The following is a 27,153-nucleotide window of genomic DNA, read 5'->3' on the forward strand; positions in this document are numbered from 1 at the left end:
TGCTATATTAAAAACAGAAAACCCCAGGGGGCTGGAGCGATAGCATAGTGGGTAGGGCGTTTGCCTTGCACGCAGCTGACCTGGGTTCGATTCCCAGCATCCCATATGGTCCCCTGAGCACCACCAGGGGTAATTCCTGAGTGCAGAGCCAGGAGTGACCCCTCTGCATCACAGGGTGTGACCCAAAAAGCAAAAATATAAATAAATTTTAAAAACAGAAAACCCCAGCAGGATGTTAGTTTTCACAGGTCCCAATCTTTCAGCAGAGTTTTATGTGAGTCATGATTATTGTGCTATATAAGCTGCAATTTAGTTCAGAGGGCACAGTTTCTTAAAAAGTGGAATCTCTGAGAATCATTTGTATGGTTTATTTTTTTGTTTGTTTTGAGGAAATTTGAGCCCCATCTCAGGGTACTATGGGGTGGCTCCAGGTGGTGTCGGGGAGAGGACCCAGAGTTCCCGTGTGCCAAACATGAGCCCCAGCCCTCTGAATCATCTCCTCCTCCCCTGGGAAGCTTGTTTAAATGCTGGTGTCTAGATTCCAAATCTTCTCAAACACAATCTCAGGATATAGATTTCACTGTTAAAACTTATTGCATATGGGGTTAGGGAGCTTCAGAATTGGAAGCACTTAAATTTGAATAAAGTTACAGAAGCCATCACAGAATGGAGAACTGGGCACTGGCTCCATGGCTAAGTCTCCCAACTAAATAACAGTAATAAAAACTTCTGACTCAGTAGGTATATGACCATCACATGCCCCAAGAAGTCTTATCAGAGGACTTCAGCAAGCACTGTCCAGGACACAGAATTCAAATTCTGCTTCAGAGGCCAGGTGTGGTACAGAGCCAGTGAGAGGCTCAAGGGGCCAAATTCTGTCTACTCAGAAAGCACTTAAGCACTACTAAACAATAAGACTCAAAGATGTGGTCTTATTCTCTGCACATAGGAACTGCTAAGCAATGAACTGGAAGACTGACTTCACTATCTAATATCTGAAAAGTGCTGAGATACTTTAAAATGTAAAATAACACCGAACTTCGTTTTGTTATAAGGCAGTAGATGTAGTTTAACTTGCCCTCCAGGTTCTAATGATGCTGATACTCACTCAAGTCGAGGAATGACTAGCCCAGCAAAAAGGAAATATACTTCAGCAGTTTCTGCACCATAAGTGGAGAACTCAAAATAGTTCCAGTATTGTGCTTCCCCCCCAGTTCATTAATCTCCCCCCTTTCTACCCCCATAGACAAATTCACAAAAAATAATCTACACATTTCAAAAAGAACATAAAACTTTATTATGAACATCTTAGTTTTTCATTAGATACAGCCAAAAATAAAGGGAAGGGGAGTGGAAGTGTGTAAAGAAACAGGGAAATTTCATCTTCCTATGTGCTATGACCAACTCAGAACAGACTCGTGTGTGGAAGGCTGGAACTACAGCTGGCAACCAAAGCTTGCATAAACAACTTTGGTAATAAAGCGATGCTCCCTGTCCATACAGAGAAGAATTGAGTTTACACTTTGAAAAGCTTTGATGAAGTGCACAAACTATGAAACATGACTATATCTTTAGGAGCTATTTCTTAATAGAATACAAAGCAGTTTAGCAGCATTTATGCCATTTCATATAATGCAAATGTGGAGATTGGAAACTTCAGAAAGAACAGTCTTAACTTTCCCAACTAATTTGTACTTTTGAACTTGTTCCAAGGGTTTCTTAGAACCACTTCAACCAGCAGAGATGAGCTGCTCATTTAGAGTGCCAACTGACAAGCTAGTGTTTTCACTCTGCAAATCAAGATGACCGTCACCTCAGCTTTGCTGATTCTGAAGGAGTTCCTACAGAAAAGCTCTGATTTAGAGTGCGTGTGAGAAGTGGTGCCAAAATAGCTGCATCTGGACTAGTTTTCCTAGAAGGGGAGATTGGCTTTTGAGCACAGCTCATTTTCTCAGGCTCTGGGTTCCCCCGTGTGGTTCTTTTACTTACTGTAGTTCAGAAGAAGCAGAGGGAACGCCAGGGAATCTGTTCATTGCCATTCCAGACAGCTCTCTGCACTGTTTGTGGAGAAAAGAGTGAGGGTATCCATTCAAACCACAATACCCCTGCTGTACGTGGCGTGGCGTGCTGTTCCCTTGGGGGGCCAGGAGAAACTGTGCTCTGAGATGCATGATTTGCCTCATACAGTGGGGGAAAAGCTCATGATCTAAAGCTGGTATTAATGTACCCCCATTTAACACTGTATTTTGAGAAAATGTGGTCCACCTTCTAGAAAGGAAGTCTGTTTACTGCTAAGGTTATCATGTTAACTACCATAACGCTGAAAATAAAATTTCCAAACCTTATCATACAGTTTGTGTTTACAATTAAGAGAACTGAGCAACTGAGCGTTTGGGGAAGATGGGTCACAGAAGTAGAATTAGGGGTGTGGTTCAGATTGATGACTATCACTTATCACAAATTGCATCAAGCTTTTTAAAAAAATAATGCATTTTCATTTTTATCATAAATATTCAGAGCAGATTCTGGCATTAAAATGAGTAAGTCAGAAGTATGTCTTAAAAGGGTGAAACATCTCAGCAAACTTCTAATGTATTTCAAATCTTCCAAGATTTAAAATTAGTTTCAAATGAAAAATATATCTGATTAAATATTCAAATCACAAATAAGACCAAGATGTTAAAAATAAGATGACATGCTAGTTCTTGTTTTCACTCTAGCAACAAAAACTAAGTTACCTGTTACAGTTTTATAAACAGATATAATCAGGTTTTGTAAATGTGCATTTGTTAGCATCCTTCCACAATATTGAATGCTTTCTTTACATTTCTTACGGCTAGGGACAGAGGGACACACAACAGAGAATCACCAATACATGAGTCTGACTGCTGCGTGCCATTTTCTTAAAGTGATGGTACAAATGCTGGTCAGGATCTATCAGTCATTTGCCAAACACATTACATATGAAGTACATTCATGGTTAAGGGAATTAGACTCCTACATGAACTTCTGTGATTGAGCTCACAAAGAACCTAATATTATTGTTTTTGTGAAGAAAATGTGCCCCACATCCCAAAAGTGAACTAAAAATCTTGGGAATACAAGCCATACACAGATGGGAATTATTTATGTCTCTATTTTGGAGAAGTCCAATTGTTGAAAGCAGTGTTTCCAGAACTACAAACTATTTAAAAAATACTGACCTTATTCTTCACATAAATCCCTTTATCTATAATCTCTAATACTAAAAAATAAAGAGTAAAGGCATTCAAATTAGCGAGACATAATTGGCTTGTGAGAGTTAAAAGATGTTTTACTGACTACTAATTTAAGTCTGCGTATGATGTAAAGAAAGATACCTAATATGGAATGAATGGGAAAAGACATTTATCCTAAGTCATTACTGAGTGCAACACAACAGATTAATAATGTGATTTAAAAAGCAAGAGAACATGCAACTGCTCTACACACAGGGTTAGAAATAAGGTGAAATACATTTGTCTCAGTAACTCTAAATATACAAATAAAATAAAATTTACCAGATCTATCTATCCTGTAGTGTAGCACTGATTAACTTCCAAATATACAGTCATTCAAAAACCTCAAGGAGGGAGCATGGGAGACAGCTCAGCAGAATACAGTCCTTGCATGTGTGAGGCCCCGGGACTGATAGCTGGCACCACAGAAAGCAAACACCTCAAGGGATCATATAATGTTCCAGTTACTTTATTGAACATCTATTTGTCTTAGTATGAGGGTTAAAAGTATTGTGCCAGAAATTAAGAGGTTAAGGTTATAGTAGAAGTATTATTTTACATTTCTCTTAATCCCATGGATGACTATTTTAAGGGAATCAACTATCTTAAGTGGAGTGTAAAGTGGACAACTGAGATCAGTTCCAAAACCAAAGCTGTCCTATAGAATGTCAAAACTTACATTTTCAAAGCATTTTTATATTAATCTACTCAAATAATTCAAAACAGTTTAATCAAGGGGATCCTCCACTGAACACTATTCTACACTGGCAGCTGGAATGGAAATAGAAACCATATAGAGAGAGCAACTGTACTCAAGTTCTCTCAGCTCTGGCTTGACCCTCATAGCGACATTCCTGTTTGTTGTCAGATCACGAACCTCTGTGGATAAAGTCAAAGGTACTGAGAGGCGCCAAACTGATATTACGGTCAGGGAGATGTGGAGATCAAGTTGGAACTTCCCTCCTACAGCCAAGTGCTAGCTAGATCATAATCAAGTCTCAACCAACTCATGATTACTTCTTACCCTTTATGAATTACACACTATACAATGATTGAGTATTGAAGAAAAGAAAGAAAAACACTTGAAAATACATGAAGAAATAGAAACATGGAATTCTCACAAGGCTCTGGATAAAAAAAAAATTACAAAAAGATATTTTGAAAATAATCACTATTTGTGAGCTTATTAATACACAGAGATCATTACTTATTTTTTTTTAAAACTAAGTTATGTTAACTTACCAATAAAATAGTAAACAAACCAACATTTCAAACAATTTTATAAATTACTTGTTGTTTCTTTTGTTAGTGTCACTCTCTCAACAATATACAAAAATAACGCTACAGGACTATCCACCTAACCTGTCTCCATCTCTTGCAAAGTCCTGGGCCCTGGAAAGAGACTGGTCATCAATCTTCACTGTAGATGTCTCCCGCAAAGGGCAGGTGCATGTGGCTCCCCGTGACGTTCGGCAAGCGAGATAAGTCTGGCAGGCTCTGGATCCGGGACCTGAGTTCTTTGCGCACCAAGGAAACTCTGGCTAACTTGCGCTTGTATTCCTGAAACATCAGATCACTCTCATTAGCATTCTGGGGATTCAGAGAAGAGCTCTCTAGTTGATGCTCTGCATCAGAGCTAGTATCGCACTTAATTAAAAGAGATGGCTACAGTGTGAATTTCAGGATCAAGAGATGGACTGTGGAAATACATAACTAGGTAAACTCTATTACTTGATTTAAAAAAAAAAATTCTTTCCCCTCCAGTACTAGGAAGTAAAGCCAGGACCTTCCACTGCAATGAATGCACTCTACCACTGAGACACACCCCTAGCACCTTGGGGAAGATCTTAAACCATTAATTCACTCCTGTAAATGATTTTCAGATGACCTTGAGACTGTAGCTTGGATAGGAACGATTACAATGTTATTTTCAGATAGACAGACAGACAGACACAGACACACACACAACCCTATTTTCTATCCTGCAGGCTGGCAAGATACATGTAAGCATCACTGGTACCACTGTTTGTCTCCAACAGAAACTGTATTTAATATTACATTAGTTTTTTACAACTACCTTCAAATACTATTTCCATTTACTACATTGAAATGATTATTCAAAAAACCATTAGATGCTATTTAGTATATCAATAAATATCATTGGACTACACAATGGAAGATTATTGAGCCGCTAAAAAAACAAAATCTTGGTGCCAAAGATAGAGTACAGTAGGTAAGGCACTTGCCTTGCACAGACCTGACCCGAGTTTGATCACAGGCTCCATATATGGCACCCTGGGAACTGCCAGGTGGGTGTGGGGCTCAAATCCTCCCGATACCTCAATCTGAAAATCTCGTCATTTGTGACAAAACATGGATGAATCTTCAAGGCATTATACAAAGAGAAAAAAGTCAAAGGAAGGTTAGCATTGTAGCACAGTCATCCAATTGTTCATAGATTTGCTCAAGTGGGCACCAATAATGTCTCCATTGTGAGACTTGTTACTGTTTTTGGCATATCGAATACGTCACAGATAACTTGCCGGGCTCTCCGATACTTTAAAATTTCACTTGTAAAACTACTCTATCCTGCCAACTTCACCCTACCCCACAAAAACCCCAGCTCCGAGGCTGGAGAGTACACTCGGTAGGACACTTGCTTTAGTGTGTCCAAGGCCACTTCGATCTCCAGCACTCTATATGGTTTCTGAGCCCACCAGGAGTGATCCCTGAGCACTGCCAGGTATGACCCCTCCCCGCCAGAGAAAAGAAGACAGTGCTAGAGGCATTGCAGTGGGAGTGCAGGAGGCAAATGCAGAGAAGGCAGAATGGGTGGAGAGGGGTCAAAGGATACAAAATTTCTCTTATAAAAATTTATAATATAAATTGTCATTGGGGGTGTAATATACTGCAAAGGGGTTGTACTTAATATATTACTTTCAAATTATTTCAAGTATGTGTTGCATATTTGAAAGGTGCTAAGGTTACACTAAAACCTCTCATCAGGAGAAGTGTATTTGTAACTACATATTGTGATAGATGTTAACTAATCTTATGTGGTAATAAATACAGAATCACTGTGGTGGTGTATATGTGAAACTAGTGTTATCTGTCAATCCCACCTCAAATTCAGACAAAAATTCAAGAACCAAAGGGAATATTTTCTAATACTTGATCCTTGAACTGGGGAGAAAGCCCAGAGGACTGGTGCCATGCTCTGTAGCGGGAGAGCCGGGTGCAGCGCCCAGCACAGGATGCTCCCCAAATACCACTGGAAGTAGCCAAAGGGCACCACCACGTGTGATCCAAATCTGCCCCCTCAAAAAAGCCCCTTTTCTGCCTCCAAATTCCAACCTTGTATCTTCTGATCAACTTTGTTTAGCTAGTAGTTATTTATACACAGTATTTGAGGAATAAAGGTTCATTGCTAGTACATACCTTCAACTAGTGTATGTGCAGGCACCTATGTGCACACACCCATTTATATAATCAACATTCTACATCAAGGTTTTTTCAGAAATTCAGGCTTCCTACCTCTCCCAACTTTTAGTCAGCTTTCCAAACTTCAGTTAGGAAAACACTAAACCTCATGCCTTTACAATAGAGAATGCATACTACTTAATAGTTTTATTTAAATCTCAGGGAGGGGGGCACAAAACAGGGGTTCAGAACCTACCACAATGCTGTGCTCAGGGATCAACCCTGGTGCCAGAGATCAAACCAGGTACAGTCACATACAAGGCAAGTGCTTTATGTGCTGTACAATCTCTCTGGCTCCCCAATCAGCCCACTTTTTAGTAGAGCTGCACACTAAGAAACACCTTCATCACAAGCATGTTGTGCCAATGGGTGTGTGAGCTTTGGATCTGACTCACACTGAACTACTATAATATGTTGTCTCCAGGTAGCAGTATGGCTTGGGTGTTTCTTTTGACCAGCACTATTTGCATCTCTCCCCATCCCCCTCATTCAACAGGACCCACGCTTCTGTCCTAAACTTGCAAAGTTACCCCAAAGTTGTCAATATTACCACTATCACATAAAGTATACAAGTTCATGCCTTAAAGCCCTCAAAGAGAGGCTGGAGACATAGTGCAGGGGGTCGGGTGCTTGTCTTGCACACACCCAAGCTGAGTTTGATTCCTGGCATCCCAGATGGCCTCCCAAGTACTGTCAGGAGTAATCCCTGAGTGCAGAACCAGGAGTTACCCTGAGCATTGCCAGGTATGACCCAAAATCTAGAACAAAAACAAAAACAAAAAAAACAAAAAACCTCAAATAGGATCCACTTTGTGTCAGTTTCAAACCAATAGTCAAATGCAATACTCTCCAATCTTACAAATTTTACCCACGTAGGGCCAAGTAAAGTAGCTCAGCCATAGAGCTTGCCTTGCATGTGACATCCCAGTTTTGAAAGAAATGTACACAAACATTAGAATCAAGAACATCAACTTTTTCTAGAAATCCATTCCCAAGTTTTGGCTTGCCATTCTCATTATTGAATCAAAGCTAATGCTGTCTCTTCTTATTTTATTTACATACAAGTATGCAGGGGCTGGAGCAATAGCACAGCGGGTAGGGCATTTGCCTTGCACATGGCCGACCTGGGTTCAATTCCTCCATCCCTCTCAGAGAGCCCAACAAGCTACCAAGAGTATCCCACCTGCACAGCAGAGCCTAGCAAGCTACCCATGGCATATTCGGTATGTCAAAAACAGTAACAATTTTCACGATGGAGACATTACTGGTGCCTGCTCAAGCAAATCGATGAGCAATGGGATGACAGTGACAGGCATACAGATGTCTCTACCCAGAGGGCAGGAACGTTCTTTTTATTGCCACTTGCTTCAACATGAATAAATCAACAGATGTGGGGGCTGGAGCGATAGCACAGTGGGTAGGGCGTTTGCCTTGCACTTGGCCAACCCGGGTTTAATTCCCAGCATCCCATATGGTCCCCTGAGCACCGCCAGGAGTAATTCCTGAGTGCAGAGCCAGGAGTAACCCCTGTGCATTGCCGGGTGTGACCCAAAAAGAAAAAAACAAAACAAAAAAAAACAAAAAAACAAGGTGTAATTTGTCCTGTACACAATGCAAATGTGTTAAAACTAGCTTAAAGTGTGTGTGTGTGTGTGTGTGTGTGTGTGTGCGCGCGCGCGCGCGCGCGCGCGAGTAATGGCGGGGGTGGGGAGGTGCTAACTCCTGGCTTTGTGCTCAGGGACACTCCTCACAGTGCTTAGGAGAAACCCAAGCCAACTCACTGCAAGGCAAGTGCCTTACCTCAGTATTAAATCTCTTGCCCCTAAAGTCTCTGAACCATCATTAGAAAAGGTTTCCTTTTCTGATACATATGTGGGTATGTATTAATACTGAGCATATATTAAATACTAAAATATTTTGCAAGACCTACTATATATATCACTGCCACAAAATTTTTCCTGCAGCTGTCTCATACTTCCATTGATGTACTATTCAAGCTATTTCTGAAACTCAAATTCTACTGTACTTATCTTTCTCAACTTTTAGTGGGAGTCATATTCCTCAAAGTTCACTGTAAGTTAAATACTGTTAAGTTAAAAATGCTAACTGGAGGCTGGAGCAATAGCACAGCGGGTAGGGTGTTTACCTTGCACGCGGCCGACCCGGGTTTGATTTCCAGCATCCCATATGGTCCCCTGAGCACCGCCAGGAGTAATTCCTGAGTGCAAAGCCATGAATAACTGCTATGCATCGCCGGGTGTGACCCAAAAAGCAAAAAAAAAAAAAAAAAGCTAACTGGAAACCAACAGTCCTACATCACAAGAGAATTTTACCAGAGCTTCTTATGAACACTTATCTTGTTTGCTTTACCATGTCAAAAGATCTTAGGTCAAACTCATATGCAGAGTTGTGATGTTTTCTAGTCTTCACAAATACAACTAGGAGGAAACAGTGCCCAAGTAGAGTGGGAGGAAAGGCATGGGCAGACCCTGATGCAAACACCATTGCCTCCATTTACTAACTTTACAATCTCAGAAAGGGACTGCTCGAATTACTGAAACCTCCAGTATTTCCATTGTAAAACAGAGGTGTTTCAAAAACATTAAAAAGGTTTAATGAGATATCATAAAATTTGTTTACCTTTCTGGGATAGCATCAAAGTTATGTTGCATCAAGAACAGCTAAGAGAAAACCATAATGCCCAAAAAAGGTAGGGGAACGGTATTGAGGGTGTGTGTGTGTGTGTGTGTGTGTGTGTGTGTGAGGGGAACGGTATTGAGGGTGTGTGTGTGTGTGTGTGTGTGTGTGTGTGTGTGTGTGTGTGTGTGTGTGTGTGTGTGTGTGTGTGTGTGTGTGTGTGTGTGTTTGTATGTGTGACAGAGAGAGACAGAGTGTAAGTGTCTGTATAGCAAAATAGTGCCTGCACAAAGAGAGGGGAAGGGAAAGGAGATACTAGTTGTGGGAAAGGTACACTGTACAGTGGTGAGGACAGTTATTGGGACTTTGTATGAATGAAATCCAATCATGAATAACTTGGTTAACTGTGTATCTCACTGCAATTCAATTAAATTTTTTTTAATTTAAAATAAAATATAAAAGCTAAGAGAATACATTTTCTAATAAATCTCAATATTTAAGGGCTGATTCAGATGTTTATTCTGCAATGCGAATTCTTCGGTGGCAACTATTCTATTTACACGAGTGCCTTGTATTTTCTCTTTAGAACAACCTTGGCAGTACTGGGGATCAAATCTGGGTACACTGTGTGCAAGGCAAATGCCTTCCCTGCTGTACCTCTCTCCAGGCAGTCTTATTTTTTTGATGCAATTAAATCTCCTTCCTTGCTCACAATTGTAATTTTTCTTAAAAACGTGAATTTCAGGGTTGGAGTACTGTGTAAGGAATGGCTGATCTGGGATTTAATCCCCAACATCCCATACTTTCCTGGGGGGCTTCGGAATGATCCCTGACCAGTCAAGAGTAAGCTCCGAGTACTGACAGGTATTAGCACCCCTCTCTGCCAAAAAATTTCAGCTGCTTATAAAGCAGCCAAAGCATCATGTGTATGTACCCTTGCCTATTTTAGGAGGCAGGTGGAGTGTTGGGGTCTGGTTCTGCACTCAGGAACCACTCCTGGCAGGCTCGAGGGGCCATATGTGGAGCTGGGGACTGAACCTCAATTGGCCGCATGCAAGGCAAGCACCCTACTCACTGTTCCATCAGCCAGCCTTTACCCTCGCTTCTTACCCAATTTTTGAGACACCTACTGTAACAGAAACAACACCCAATTCTGATTCTAGTGAACAAGCTACCTAGTTTGAGAAGGTAACAAATTTGAACATAGTCCAGGTTCTAGAAAACTCTGGAAATGAGGCTTAGGAAAGTGACAGTCACTTTTCACTTTGTAAAATCCATCTCCTTAAGTGGCAGAGCATGACCAAGCTGGGAGACTGACAAATAGTTTGGTTCTCCAGCACGTATTTCATTGTTCACAAGTCTTCCTCAAGCAACCGTCTTTGGAAGATACGAAGTGGCACTGACTCTCCTTGGTACCTGCCATAATTTACTTCAATACCTGGCCTAGTGTTGCTAGAACCCGGTATGATCAATATAAAACCTAACTAGATCTTCCTTTCTCACGTTTCCCACGCCAGTTTGGTGGGACCATTTTAGACTAGGAAAATTTTCACGGTGCCAGGAATTAGCTCAAAGGGCTTAGACGCAACTTTTGCATGCTGAAGCTCAGAGTTCAACTACCAACACAACACCCTGGAGGTCCGGTCCTCATAAGACCCACTGGGGCCAACTTCTGATCAGCCCTAAGCACCCAAAACCCAAATGAAAATGGGAACTTGAACACTTTTATTTTTTAACAGAAATTACTACTGTCAATGAATGTAATGCAAAAGGCATATATTTTAGTTCCTGGCAGGTCTCTCATTGGATGGGTGGGCAGATGCGGGGGGGGTGTGGTGTCACGCCTGCTCAAGACCAACTTCTGGCTCTGCGCTCAGGGGTCACTACTGGCAGGGCTCAGGGACCATATGGGGTGCCAGAGACCAAACACGAGTCAGCCACATTTTCATTTTCTTAAGCTAACAATTTTATTTCACACAAAAATCCTTGAAGTAAATTACAACTCTATTACTGCAGAGGTTCCATTAGTCTTCTACATTGTTAATGGATAAAAGATTGGGGGGGGGGCCCACACCTGCTGGTGCTCAGGGCTCAGTTGCGGTGCAGGGATCGAACCCAGGTTGGCTGCACGCAAGGTTAACGACCTATCCACTGCACTACTGCTCTGGCAGCACTAAAGATGAACTCTGCACAACTTCATTTCCAGTCTGTATCCAGCGTAGTCAACTTCAGAGAGTGGTGGCTGTGGGTGTGAGGGGTGGCGACAACACTGTCAACTGTTGCCTGGGCACAGAAGGTTGGAACAGCACCAAGCAGTTCCCAAGGCAAGAGAAATCTGACACGCTGCTCAGAGGTGCTCTCAGTGGTGCACAGGGGGCTACTCGGGGTCAGGGAGGGAGCCGGACCCTCCTGCATACTGGCCCTTTGAGCCTTCTCCCCAGTCTGGGTTGACAGCTTTCATTTGGTAAAATTAAGAGTTTTTGAAAATAAGCTACACAACAATGTGTATGTACACTATTAAGCCATACACTTAAAATAGTCTTACTACTTTAAGTAAAAGTTTTTAACTTTAGTTTACAATTTTTTAATGTAAAAAAAAATCCACTTTTCCAAGACTTTACCACTACTAAACACATAAATGATGTGTAAGCTTTTCTACTTCAAACACCTTTTCACCAAAAAGAAACAAAACAACAACAAAAAAGTTTTCTCAAATTGTGGCTCACATGAACATAATCTTATCCTTGTTCACTGTCTTCTCTTCTAGGAATTTATGACAAAATTACCAGAGATAAAAACTTACCTAAAAGAGGATTCAAAAGATAAAAGACTGGGGCCAGAGACAACGCTTAGCTGGCACATGGCCAGGCCAGGTTTCATCCCCGGCATCCCATATGGTCCCCTGAGCACCATCAGGAGTGATTCCTGAGTGCAGAGCCAAGAGCAACCCCTGAACACCATCAGGTGTCAAACAAAAGCAAAAACAAAAAGACAATACCCTCCAAAAAAAACTATTTCTCAACAAGAAACTGAGGTGGGGAAACAGGAATGGGAGCCTGGGAGACAGACAGCTCAAAGAACAAGTGCAAAGGTTTGGCTGACAGAAACCCAGACTTGATCCCTGACACCACAGGGTCCCCAGAAGAAGTACCCCCTTGCCCAGCACTGAGTCAGGAGCAGCCTCTGAACCCAGGTGTGGCCCAATAAAAACCAAATGAAAAAAATAAAGCAAAAAAAAAATCCACAGCAGAAACACTAACACTGAGCTAAAGAAATACTTCTAGCCTATCTCCTGTGTGGAATATAAAGAAACATGGTCAGAAAATAAAACAGCCAGTGCTAACAGACCTGAGATGGCTGAGAGCCCGGTTTGCTACTGGAGGAGGTGGATGGGGGGAAAGGGACCAGGAAGCAGTGGTGGAGAAGCTGGACATTTGGGCGGTGAGAATGCCACATTAACAGCGCATGCCTGAAATATTACTATTCAGAGCTATAAATCAGGTGACTAAATTTAAAAAAATTTTTTTCAAAAATGAACTTCTTGGAGGCTGCAGAAACAATGTAGCAAGCAAGGCACTTGCTTTTCATACAGCCAATCCAGGCTCAATTCCAGGCATCCCATACGGTCTCCTGAGCAGTGTCAGGAGGATTCCTGGTGCAGAGCCAGGAGCAACCCCTGAGCATCTCCAAGTTTGGCCACACACACACACACACACACACACACACACACACAAAAGGGGGGGCCAGAGTGTGGCCACACACACACACACACACACACACACACACACACACACACACGAAAAGAGGCCAGAGATATTAGAGTAGGTAGGACACTTGCCTTGAACATAGAAGACCCAGGTGTGGGGACACACACACACAACATGCACACACAGAGCGCCAGAGATAATACAGAGTAGGTAGGACACTTGCCTTGAACATAGCAGACCCAGGTGTGGGGACACACACACACACACACACACACACACACACACACCGCCAGAGATAATACAGAGTAGGTAGGACACTTGCCTTGAACATAGTACATAGCAGACCCGGGTTCTATCCCCAGCATCCCATATGGTCCCCAAGCACACCAGGACTGATCACTGAGCAGAGCCAGGAATAAGCCTTGAGCACTGCTGGTGTGGCCCCCAAACAGCAGGTATAGCACTCGCCTTACAGGTGCCAACCCAGGTTCAATCCCAGGTACCACATATGACCCCGAGTCCAGCCAGGAGTGACCCCTCAGCAGAGTGAGGAGTAAGCCCTGAGCACTGCTGGGCATGTTCCCCAAACAAAACTTCTTTTAAAATAAGCTACTGAAAATGAAAGTAACTACCAACATTATGGTAAATGCATGACTTGTTAAAGATTACTTAAGAGAAGTGAAGTTAAACCATAGGTTAAGGCGATTGTCTTACATGTAGCTGATGTAGGTTCAACCCCTGGAACCACATATGGTCCCCTGAGCACCACCAGAGTGATCCCTGAGCAGAGTCAGGAATGAATCCTGACCAAATGTGGCTCCCATCAAGAAAGCAACACAGGGGCTGGAGTGATAGCACAGCGGGTAGGGCGTTTGCCTTGCACTCGGCCGACCCGGGTTCTAATCCCAGCATCCCATGTGGTCCCCTGAGCACCGCCAGGGGTAATTCCTGAGTGAAGAGCCAGGAATAACCCCTGCGCATTGTCGGGTGTGACCCAAAAACCAAAAAAAAAAAAAAAAAAAAAAGAAAGCAACACATTTTTAGTTGGTATTTGTGTGTGCTGATCATTAGTTTCTAAACTATGAGGATATATTTTTATAGTTAAAAAGGATAGGGGGAAGGGGCTGGAGCAATAGCACAGCGGGTAGAGTATTTGTCTTGCACAAGACCAACCTGAGTTCAAATCCCAGCATCCCATATGGTTCCCTGAGCACCATCAGGAGTAATTCCTAAGCTCAGAGCTAGGAGTAACCACTGTGCATCGCCAGGTGTGACACGAAAACCAAAATAAAACAAAATAAGGAATGGGGGGGAGCACATCCTGCTGTGCTCAGGACCTATTTCTATTAGATGTTCATGAGTGAACCCACGTTGTGCTCCAGAATCCGTACATGGTGTTGGGGAATCAAACAAGGCTAGCGGTCTTTGTAGTTGCTTAGAAAGCAAGTGCCTTACCTACAGCACATTAAAATTTATTCTGACATACCTGGGGCCAGATAGTACTGTGGTTAGGGCGTTTGCCCTGCATGCGGCCAAACGAGAAGTTCGATCCCTGGGATCCCATATGGCCCCCTAAGCAGCACCAGGAGTGAGTCTGAGTGCAGAGCCAGGAGTAACCCATGAGCATAGCTGGGTGTGACCCAAAAAAAAAGGAAAAAAAAAGAAAAAAATTATTGTGACACACTAAAACCAAATCATTTTCCCTCCAAGTATCCTACTTTAATAGAATCTTTTCAAATCAATGCCATAATCATTTATAGTATGGACTCCAAAGTCTTATTAATCTCTGCTTCTTCCTATTCCTATACCCTCATAACAAATTAGGGTAATTCAACTAGTCCCCATAATTAACCTCTTTTTTTGTCTTCTCACTGCTATCAGCCATACGTTAGGCCTTCAGTAGTCATCATACAACTTTTAACCAAGTCATAACTAGTCTATTACAAAGCTCTAACTACTCTAATCCACAAGCAACTAGAGCAGGTTTTCAAATACGAAGGATACTGCCACCCCTCACTACAGGCAGGCAGACAGAAACTGCCTCGCCCCGAAGTAGCATGAAGACCACAAACATCCCTCCAGGATGTTAAAACTCAGCTCTTTGGAGATTAAGCCACATCCAGATGCAGAACCCACAGAACCGCTCCCTCGCCTCAGAAAAGGGGAAGCTCCAGAAGAAACTAATGGTAGTGATAAGAATATGAGCTCAAAGCTGCCCCCTCAACCCCCAGACTTGAGGATGCAGAGAATTCGAGGCCAAGGCCAAGGAGAAATTCCATATACAACCTTCCAAAAGTCATTCGGCATTTCCCCACAGGAGAAACCCTGTTGTCAATTGAGCAGAACTCTAAGACTGAGATCGCTCTCTTGAGTTATCTTTTCTCTGGAGACGTTCACATTTCTCTAAGTAAACTCCTTGAAATGAAACAAAAAAAATTTTTTTGAGGGGTTGGAGAGATGGTACAGCAAGTAGGGCACTTGCCATACACGTAGTCAACTGGAATTGAATTCTTGGTACCCCATATGCTCTCCTGAGTCAGCCAGGAGTGATCCCTAAGCACAGAGCCAAGGGTACTGAACACTACCAGGTGTGGCCCAAAAACCAAAAAAGAAAAACGATTTTGCTTTACTAATCTCCCCCTAAGATTCAAGGAAAGGCTTCATCCCTGGGAAACCTGGGTGGAGGTCAGGGCTTCCATTCTCCTGCAGAGCATCAGGCAGCCTAAGCATATGCCCCCAGGAATCTGGGTGCTGGAGACTGGTTTGTGGGCCTTGGCCAGCAAACCAGGCAAGTTTAAAGGCTGCCTTATGGGGCCTGTCTTGACCCATGCCCGGAGGGGCCAAGATGTGAAGGCCACCTCCCTCACTCCTTTTCACCCAAGCTGCCTCAAGACCTGTCTCTTTGGGACTGTTACAAATATCAGCTCAGGCTGACCCAGTGGCTTCACATGTGGCCTCAACCTGTCCTCTCCATCTCACCTCACTCCTAAGAACTCTCAGGTTAGTAGTAACCAAGTGATTTACTATTCACTTCCCTGGCCTCAGGCAGGGTGCTAATTACTTTATGTGTATAAATTCTATAATCATGATCTCTCTACAAGATTATTACCATCTCATTACTACGCCAGGAAAGAGTAGCAGGATAATTGCAGCTCAAATTCTTCTCTGCTTAAGCAAAAGGAACCAGTAACTTGGAGACTGGTCCCATTTGTAGCTCCAGTTCTTCCACAAGGCAATACTGTGGTATGGCTGGAGTGATAGCACAGTGGGTAGGGCATTTGCCTTTCATGCGGCCGACCTGTGTTCGAATCCCAGTATCCCATATGGTCCCCTGAGCACCACCAGGGGTAATTCCAGAGTGCAGAGCCAGGAGTAACCCCTGTGCATCGCCAGATGTGACCCAAAAAGCACACAAAAAAAAGAAAAAAGGCAGTACTGTGGTTCTTCTCGATTTGATCCTTACATAACTGCTGAATACTGTTCCCATGCTCATGTAACATTTTTATTAAAGCATTATTCTACTGAAAAGAATAAAAGGGCAAACGGCTGAAATAATTTTAGAACCGAATTTGCTCAAAAAGCTCAGCTATAGCTCTACAATCTACAGTTTCTGAACATAGATTTGGAGGGGTGGGGTGGGGGATGGGGGGAGCTTACACGACAGTGCTCAGGGATCACTTCTGGCAGTGCAGAGGGACAGAATCAGGGTAGGCCACAGGGAAGGCCTCCAGTCCCCAAGCAGTCCACTATTTGGTTTGTCTTGGCTTGTTTATGGGTCACACTGGCAGTGCTCAGGGTTTACAACTGTGCACTAAGAAATCACCCCTGGCAGTGTTCAGAGAACCATATGGAGTGCCTGGGAAGTGATAAGAGGACTTGCAGAGGCGACTAAAGAATGTAAACAGCCAAGTCAAGATCAGGAGGAAGCAGAACACTCCAGACACTCTTAGACACCACCAGCAAAATCACTAACCCAGGAACAGGCTCATGAGCTGAGTACCTGCTGCCTGTGATCTGGCACAGGATGAGGGTGACAGAGACTCTGGAATATGACCTCAGGCCATATCAGAGTTTGACCTAAGATCCCAAATTGCAACTGCAGTACTGGAGGTTTGAAATAGGCATGGTAGCTGGGTTTCCTCTTAAGAAATAAGTTGGAGCATAGTCATGTAAGAATTGAGAGGACACAATTAGTTACTGACAATCAAGACAGAATACACAGGGGTGATTATGCAGGACCTAGAATGCCTATTCTAATAAGAAACAAAAAGTCTTTCATTTACATGTAAAAGTGGACTTTTTCCCTTTTGCTCCCTCCCCCAAAGCATAAAGCAATTTGCTATGGCTGCACCCACATGAATAAAGAGGGAAAACCATCACATACAGATGTCAAGAACTTTCAAAAGATGGACCACAAAAAAAAAAAAAGAGTGGGAAGGTCTTACACTGAGAAGGGTGCTTGCATCAAACCTGGGTTTGATCTCTAGCATTCCTGAGGCTGTCAGGAGTGCAGAGCCAGAAGGAAGTCTTGAGCACTGGCAAGTGTAGCCCCCAAACCAAAAAAGAATCTTTCAAAATATAAAAATGAAAAAAAATTTTTAAATGAAACAAGTAATAAAACAAATTATGAATCCCCAATAAAATTCTGAAGGGGCCAAAGCAATAGTATAGCAGGTACAGTCTTTGCTTTGCACGTGCCCAACTGAGATTCAATCCCCAGCACCCCAATATTGTCCTGAGTTCAGCCAGGAGTGACTCTGGAGTGCAGAGCCACGAGTAAGTCCTAAGCACTTGGCTATGCCCCCAAAACAATTTAATCTGAGGAATTTGGGATAAGCTAATGACATCTATATTTGACACATTAGGTTCCTGAATATGCACCGCTGAGAGGCCAGAGGGAAAGCTCAAAGAGTCAGAGCACAGCTTGCAGGTAGCGGCCCTATTCAGCCAGACTCCCATGAGGTGTATGAACCCAGAGCCCTCCCCTGCCAGCATGATGGGTATGGCCCTGACGGTACTCAGTCAGCACGGGTGGCACCTGGTACAAAGGAATCAGCATCAAGTGCCATACCTGCTATCACCAGAATTGGCCCTGGGGCCTGAGCACTGCTGGGAGGACATCACACCTTCCCATCACAAAATCCAATGGCGAGTCTTACATCCTAGGACTTGCACACAGACAATTCCAGGATTTCCAGCACCAAATGATCCCCCAAGCCAAGCTGGGTGTCGCCCTAGAGGCTCGAAAGCACAGAATCCATGTATGCTGGAAGAAATGTCTCCCACAGGGCCTGAGCATTTGGAGCCCCTGTCCTATGCCCTGCAAACAATCAGGCAGAAAGGCAGAACCTGAACTGATTCAAGGGGCAGTGCATGCTTAGCATGTGAGTTAATTTGACGTGTGGAATGGCATGTTGGCCAGCCACCACCCCACACTGCTAGGCATAAGTTGCTAAGGTGTGGTCCTGTTTAAGGGGGCCAGAGGGAAGGGTGGCTGGAAAAAGACTACAGGGGTTAAGGCCCTTGCCTTGTACAGTCAACACTGATCTGATCCTGATACTGCATGTAGTGGCCCAGAGTAGAGCCAGGAGGAAGTCCTGAGCACAGCTAGGTGTGGTACAAAAACAAATTATTTTTTAAAAGGCAGAAGCTTTTAGAAAGCTTGATTTTATTATCAACACTGGAACACATATTCTCTTTGACCCAGCTATTTTAGTCTACTTCTGAGAATCAATCAAGGATTAACAAACCACTACCCCCAGGATATTCTCTGTAATACTACTAGACTAACGACAATGCACAGAGCAGAATGAAGGGCCAGGAGGCAGACTGCAGACTAAGGAGCTGAGTCTCACGCTTCTCACACGGGAGACCCAGGTGTGGGCAAAAGGGACCCCAGAAGAAACAGACTTAGACGGACTCAACCAAACCCACACAAGGAACAAATACCGTACATCTGTCTATACTGACTTAGCACTGCAGAAGATTAAAAATAGATTTTTAAAAAAGATTTAAAAAAGACTTGACAGCTTTTCTGTCCTGACTTCTAGAACTTGGAAGGATGGTTTTTATTTCAAAAGCCACCAAAATGTAACCTCCAATTTTCTCTGGAAGTCTAGTAATTTAAAACACAAAATATTTATAATTATGATACAAATATATATATTCATATGTATACACAAATACATATACTTATGATACGTATACATATATTTATATAATACAAATAGGAATTTTTTAAAGTATGCTTCTTGGGACTGGAGCAATAGCACAGCGGGTAGGGCGTTTGCCTTGCACACAGCTGACCCGGGTTCGATTCCCAGCATCCCATATGGTCCCCTGAGCACTGCCAGGAGTAATTCCTGAGTGCATGAGCCCGGAGTAACTCCTGTGCACTGCCGGATGTTGAGAAAGAAAAAAAAAAATAAAAAGTATGCTTCTTTATGACTAATACATCATGAATGGGTAATCACAATTGAGCAACAAAAAGTTTTAAGGAAGAATTTCTAATCTCTATCTGCCCCTTTCCAAAAATATCAATATCAAAATGTAATTGTAATTTAAATTACATCTATTCATTAATGTCTTCTAAGAGAAACAAGTAAAACTTAAGAGTTTACATGATAATTTCAGCTTCCAGACAGCACAGGATGATTTCCAAAACAACCTACAAAACTGAGTTTACAAATGTAAATTTACTAACCTCAATCCCTAGGATATAATGCACAAAACTAATGAAACTAGCAAAAGGTCAAAGAGACAAAAGATGAAGGAGCTGAAGTCCACGTTTCTCATGCAGGAGGCCTAATTGTGGCCCAGACAGATACAAGAAGAGACAGCCTTAGATCAATTAAATTAAACCCATGCAGTGAACAAATGTTATCTGCTTAAGAAACATAACGATAGCCTAAAGCTTGAAAAAAAAAGCACCTACGAATGGCCAAAAGGCACATGAAAAAGTGCTCTACATCACTAATCATCAGGGAGATGCAGATCAAAACAACCATGAGATACCACCTCACACCAGAGACTGGCACACATCCAAAAGAACAAAAGCAACCGCTGTTGTAGAGGATGTGGGAAGAAAGGGACCCTTCTACACTGCTGGTGGGAATGCCGACTAGTTCTGCCCTTTTGGAAAACAATATGGATGATTCTCAAAAAATTAGAAATTGAGCTCCCATTTAACCCAGCAATACCACTGCTGGGAATAAATCCCAGAGAAGCAAAAAAGTATAGTCGAAATGACATCTGCACTCATATGTTCATCGCAACGTTATTTACAATAACCAGAATCTGAAAAAAACCCAAGTGCCCTAGAACAGATGACTGGTTGAAGAAACTTTGGTACATCTATACAGTGGAATACTATGCAGCTGTTAGAAAAAAATGAGGTCATGAACTTTGCATATAAGTGGAAGTATCATGCTAAGTGAAATGAGTCAGAAAGAGAGGGACAGACATAGAAAGATTGCACTCATCTGTGGAATATAGAATAACAGAGTAGGAGACTAACACCCAAGAATAGCAGAAATAAGTACCAGGAGGTTGACTCCATGGCTTGGAAGCTGGCCTCACATTCTGGGAAAAAGGCAGCTCAGATAGAGAAGGGAACACCAAGCAAAATGTGGTTGGAGGCCACTCTGGAGAAGGGTGAAGCGTGCTGAATGTAGACTAGAGACTGAACACAATGGCCACTCAACACCTTTATTGCAAACCACAACACCTAATTAGAGAGAGAGAACAAAAGGGAATACCCTGCCACCACACTGGGGGATGGGTGGGGGAAGATGGGATTGGGGCGGGTGGGAGGGATGCTGGGTTTATTGGTGGTGGAGAATGGGCACTGGTGAAGGGATGGGTTCTCGAACTTTGTATGAGGGAAAAATGAGCACGAAAATGTATAAATCTGTAACTGTACCCTCACTGTGACTCACTAATAAATAAATTTTAAAAAAAAAAGAAGCACCTATAGTTTCCATTATTTAAATAATGATATAAACTGACCTCCTTCAGCATCATGCAAAGATGGTTTTCATTTCAAAAATGAAACTGGTCCTTTAATGTTAATTAACAGTATCACTACCTCATCAGAGTTGATGTCTAAAGATGCACAACTAAAAACATAGTAAAATTAAAATAAAATTAAAAAATAAAGATGCACAACTAAAAACTATGAGGGATTGGAGAGATAGTATGTGGGGTAAAGCACTTGCCTTGCACATAACCAACCCAGCATCCCTAATGGACCCCCAAGCACCATGAGGAGTAACTCCTGAGCATCCCAGGAGTTGTGGGTCGGTCCCCCACTACCCTCCCCCCAAAACACCAAAATTAAAAACTATTTGATAAGAAAGCCAGATAGATAGCACAGTGAGCACGTGGTATCTTGTCTTGCATGTGGTCAACCCAGATTCCATTTTCAGCACCGCGAATTGCCACAAACCAATTGGTGATGATCCCTGAGCATAGGGCCAGCAGTAAACCCTGAGCATCACTGGGGGTAGGCCAAAAACCAAAAATAAACAAAAGCCATTTGGTATTACAGCTGATGTAAGAGTAAGCCTTGAGCCTTGACCTCTCAGTCTCAACTCCAAAGTGATACCACCTACTTATTGGGCATGAAGTGAAAATCTTTGGGGCCAGATAGAACGAACAGTGGATAATATGCACTGTCTATGATCCCCTGAGAACCACCAGAAATGAGCCCCGAGCACTGCCAGGGAAGAGAAAGTGAGAGAATGATTTACAAAGAATACTGTGGAGTAACTCTCTAGGTCTTTAGAAATTTAAGTACCACCCTATATATTTAAAAGCAAAATAATTTGGGCCAGAGATACAGTACAGCAGATAAGGCACTTCCCTTCAAAAAGCGTAAGGCCAACCCAGGTTTCATCCTGGTACCCCGGATGGTCCCCCAAGCACTGCCAGAAGTGAATCCTGAGTATAGAGCCAGGAGTAACAATAGCATTGCCAGGTATGGCCCAAAACAAAACAATTAAGTTTTATAAGATTCAGTTGCACTATAAGACCCCCGCCCCCCACAAAACAGTGGGGCAATAGTACAGTGGGTAGGGCCCTGCAAACTCCGGTTCAGACCCTAACATTTCATATGGTCCCACAAGCACCACCAGGAGGAATTCCTGAGTGCAGAGACAGGAGTAATCCCTGAGCATTGCTGAGTGTGGCCCCCAAAAAAGGCAGGGGTGTGAAGAGAGGGGGAAACAGTGCCTAGAACACTATTTCAAGATGGCGATAACCAATGAGATGACAGTAAGCTGAAACATTATGACAGGTCTTGAGCTTTTGTTATTGTAAAAGTCTTCAAATAAAAATCAGGGGGCCAGAGTGATAGTACAGCAAGTAGGGCACTTGACTTGCAGGTGACCAACCAAAGTGTTCAGTTCATGGCACCATATGTAGTCCCCTGAGCCCCACCAAGAGTGATCCCTGAGCACTGATCCAAGAGTAAGCCCTGAACCACTGGGTGTGGGCACCCCCTACCCCAAAACAGAAGTAAATGTGCATCTTTAGAGGCAGACTAAGTTCTGTATAATTTGCTAGTTCTACAACCATAATAAAGCAAGTTATTTAAGGGGCTGGAGCAATAGCACAGTGGGTAGGGCATTTGCTTGCATGCGGCCGACCCGGGTTCAATTCCCAGCATTCCACATGGTACCCTGAGCACTGCCAAGAGTAATTCCTGAGTGCATGAGCCAGGAGTAACCCCTGTGCATCGCCGGGTATGAACCAAAAAGCAAAAAAATAATAATAATTTTAAAAATAAATAAAAATAAATTTTTAAAAAGGTTATTTAAGCATCATGTCTCTAGCTCCTTATCTATAAAACTGCAAGTCAATTCTTGGATTAAGTTTAAATGGACTGACAGGTGTGAAGTGCTTAGAATAGTACATGAGAGATGGCAAAATGTTCATATCACTTTTATCAGCCTTCCCATCTACATCTGTCAGCCAAGAAATCTGCTAGAAAGGTGAGGTTAAGAGGGCTAGGGGACTCTAATCTATTTTCTACATCTTCATTTTTAATATAAATTATTTTGTAACCAGTGATATCAAGGTAAATGAGAAAGCAGTATTCAGCAGAATAAAAAGTTTTAGTTATCAATTTTCAAAAACATGAGACAATACAGGCTTTGGAGTTTGATATTTATTTTTAGCAGGAAAATATGCTAATGTTGAAGACATCATTAGAAGATACGCCCATGTCCAATACCTGCAACAGAAGCTCAATAGAAGTTAAAGTAACCATACCAAAAGCCCAGAGACAAAAAATTGCATGAAATTACTTACCCTTAATTCTGCTAACAATAAAACAAAACATTAATATTAAAGTTCTGTCAGAAAAATCAAACACCTGACAACTGACTATCGAATTCATCCTTTTCCTGCATGGAGGTGAATGATTTCTAAAGCATCTTGAACTGAACTGAGGGTGTCCACATACACACAGGCAGACTCAACTGGAAAGGAGAATCACTACACTAAGGGCGAAGAATCTGGGGCAGGAGAGTTTGCTGGTGATACTTAATCAAACAGTTGCTCTCACAGCAAAGAAAAGCAATTATCTTTGGTACAGCTAGACACTGCTGAAATAATAAACACTGAATGATAAAATCAACTCAACAAGAGCAGCAAAATAACATTCCTACAAATTTACTAAGAGCTGTCTCTAATGAAAGAATCCAGGGGAATTAGAAATTCTCATATATCACTAGAGTAAGAAATTGCTATAGCAGCAAACCTTTTCAACAAGAACTGGTTAAATGAAAGATCTTTTCAATAAGTGCTAGAGAGGCCCAAGAGTCAGTCCTGGTAATGCTAATGCTCAGCCCAGCAGAGCAGGCTGAATCATTCAGTGCTCAGCTAGCAGTGTGGTGTTTGGAGCCACCAGGGCCACACCATGTTTTGTTTTGTTTTGTTGGTGGGGGGAGAGGAAGCGTGTGGGTGTCAGACAGTGCTGGTGATCAAACTCTGGGCCTCACACATGCTGGGCTTGAGAATCATCTTAGCCCTGAGAGCAAGACTTTAAAAATTAAACCTGGTTCACCCATCCCTGATAAAGGCAGAGAGGAGAGAGGGGAGAAGAAAGGAGAGGAGAGAAGAGGAGAAGGGGAGGGAGGAGAAGATGAGGGGAAGAGAAGGGAGGGATGGGGGTGGGGGGGAGAAAGAGAGAGAGAGAGACAGACTGTGTTGTAACCATTAAAAGTCCTGATTTCTCATCAACAGTATCAATTATCAATTACTTTCTGCTTAAGGGTGTATGTGAGGACCAAGATAGGGGGTGAGAACATGTTAAAACAGGGATGGAACAAAGAAATCATCTGAGGCTGACCTGGAGCAAAACTGATGGGGCAAGAAATCTCAGAGCTAACTAGCAAATTCCAAGGCCAAAAATTCTTTTATTTCTTAAATGTATACCTAAGAGACTACATACACTGAGAACAAGAACTAAATCTAACCATGGTTAACCATAATTGACAAGAACTTTATATCAACTGCTGTTTTCCTAATACTATTGTTTTTGAAGAGTTAAAATCGATAAATTACTATTACTGAACTCTCAAATGAATAACTTTAAAATTAAAAAACTTACCTGAGTCACAGTCTAAAAAGTGTCTGTGTCAAAAAAAAAAAAAAAAAACCAAAAACCCAAAAACAAACAAAAAACCTGCAAGATGTGCAGAAACATTAAGATCATTTAAAATTCCTAGCAAAAGATAAATTAAGCACTAGAGAAGAAAAAGGTTACGCACTTCCAATTTATGCTCTTTCTCAGCAAGGGCTTCCTTTTGACAGCGAAGAAAGTCTGCTAACATTCGAGTGAGTTGCTTCCTATCATCTATTTCAGCCGCCAATCTGCCATTATAATCTGCCAGCAACATACAAGCATCCTCTACCATTTTAGAAAGTCTTTCTCCAGATTCTTTGTCTAAGAAAAGCACAGGACAGTGAGATCGTTAAACAACAACAAAAAAAATTTAAGAACTACCACCCATCTCCCCCTAATTCCAAGTTCCATTTTCCTTCCTTACCTGTAATTTTATCTAACAGGGAAACTTCTTGGACTTCCACCGGCAAAGAAGCTATCCTCTGATGAACTGCTGCATCCCCTGACGCTGCATTCTCTAGATCTTGCAATGCTCTAACGAGATCTAGAGTCTAAAACATTACACAACTTCAGAATGAGAGTAAACAGAACTTCAATTAAAAAGAAAAAAAAAAACCTGAAATTTATTTCAGACCCTTAATCCTTATAGGCTATTTATTAGCCCTAAGTTTCAAATAAACTTTTGAATATAATCTATCTTTTTAAATATTAATAAAGAAACAATCTTTACTAATCACAGTCCTTGTCCTTTGGGAGTTCAAACTACCTGGGGGAGACAGATAATGTACAAAACAATAATATGAATATTGAAAATGATATGTCTGATTAATACACCACCATCGTTTCTCAGTCTTTTTGCCAAGATCAAGTGTGATTTACACGCTAAATAGTTATAGTAAAGAAAGACAGGAGTATATGAATACATTATACATTTTGTGTATGAGATATTCATTACATTAGTTTATATGAAAAAAATTTAAGTATTAAATTGGATATTGGGGGAAGAGAAATACCAATCACAACAAAGAGTCTACCAGAATCCATTTCTTTTTTTCCTTTAAAAAAAATTTTTTTTTAATTTTCTTTAATTTTGGGTTATGCCCTGGTGCTCAGAGCTTACTCCTAGCTCTACACTCAAGGATCAGTCCTGGTGGACTCAGGATACAATATAAGATACCTGGGATTGAACCCAGGTCAGGCATGTACATAACAAGAAAGTGCCCAACTACTGCATTATTGCTCCAGACCCCAGAATCCATTCCTCATCTAATTAATACACAAGGAAAATAAAGGTTTTAAAGTATGTTCAAGGCCAGAGCAACAGTACAGCAGGTAGGGCGTTTGCATTGCATGCGCCCAACCCAGGTTTGATCCCTAGCACTCCACAGTCCTCCAAGCCCAAGCCCACTACAGGTAGGTGATTGTAAGCTCTGAGTACCACCAGGTGTGCACCCCACACATCCCCCCAAAAAACTTCTTTCTTGGCAAAACATGATTTCCTGACATATGATCTGCAATTACTACATTTTGTTATTTGTTTGCTTTGAGGGCCACATCCAGCAGTGCTCAGCGGACCATATAGGATGCCAGAATGAAGGCAGGTCAGCCGCATGTAAGCCAACAGTCCTATCCACTGTACTACTGTCTGGCCCCATACTTTAAACCAGAAAATAGATATTCACCTAGTTTCTGTCTCATACCTACAGAAACACTAAAATTAATAAAGTATGGAGGCCACTAGCCAACCCAGGTTCAATCTGTAACTTCGGTCATTTAACAGAAAAACACTTCTACCTGAGGTGGCTCACTTGGTGATCCCAGAGAGGAACAGTTTTCATTTTCATCTACTTTTATCTGTTCATAAGTTCGCTTCCTAGGTTTCTTGTCACCATCTGAAAGAAGAAAATATTTGAAATTTCAATGAAAGAATGTTTTAACAAATATATCACAATGTAAGATTGTATGTACTTACATAGAGCTAGCTTAAGTTGATCTAATACATCATTTTCATAAACAGATCTTTCTTCCCAAATGGATAACACTCGCCCAAGATGCTTCTTACAACTTTCATCCGTTTCACTAAAAAAAAAATATTAACAATAATATTGAAAAAGTAATGGTGATTTTAAATACCTAAGAGACACTAATTTCCTGAAAAAATAAACTGTCCAACCATTTACTGAGCACCACTATGTGATGAGGAGGGGTGAAGTGATCATGGCAGACATATTCTCATTATTATTCAATTTAAAAATAAAATTATAAAAAAGAGATCTAACCTAATGAGGGCTGGATATGAGGCTAATGAGTAATTCTAGTAGATGAGATTTACAATTTAACAAATATTAATTGATCAAGGCAGTATACTTGACACAGAAGATGCAAATGAAAACTTATGGCAGCTGTCACCTTTAACTGTCACAGACGAGAACATAAAGATGCA

The 27,153-nt window shown here is 41.9% G+C and overlaps 1 protein-coding gene across 2 annotated transcripts in view; it reads right to left on the reverse strand.

Moving 5' to 3' along the window:
* Positions 1 to 1,273: 1,273 nt before the first annotated feature.
* RPRD1A (regulation of nuclear pre-mRNA domain containing 1A) overlaps positions 1,274 to 27,153 on the reverse strand; it is a 51,408-nt gene continuing 25,528 nt past the window's right edge. The window contains exons 3-7 of one of the 2 annotated variants that reach the window (XM_004606077.3): positions 26,683 to 26,789; positions 26,505 to 26,602; positions 25,135 to 25,261; positions 24,856 to 25,031; positions 1,274 to 4,817 (exon numbers count right to left, since the gene is read on the reverse strand). In XM_004606077.3, the coding sequence (XP_004606134.1) occupies positions 4,668 to 4,817; positions 24,856 to 25,031; positions 25,135 to 25,261; positions 26,505 to 26,602; positions 26,683 to 26,789 (658 nt within the window). In that variant the 3' untranslated portion in view covers positions 1,274 to 4,667. Of the gene's footprint in view, positions 4,818 to 23,225; positions 23,316 to 24,855; positions 25,032 to 25,134; positions 25,262 to 26,504; positions 26,603 to 26,682; positions 26,790 to 27,153 lie in introns of those variants that run through there. The other variant, XM_012932189.2, reaches the window with a different exon arrangement.

The sequence above is a fragment of the Sorex araneus genome, chromosome 2, assembly GCF_027595985.1.
Source record: "Sorex araneus isolate mSorAra2 chromosome 2, mSorAra2.pri, whole genome shotgun sequence".
Classification (NCBI taxonomy): domain Eukaryota; kingdom Metazoa; phylum Chordata; class Mammalia; order Eulipotyphla; family Soricidae; genus Sorex; species Sorex araneus.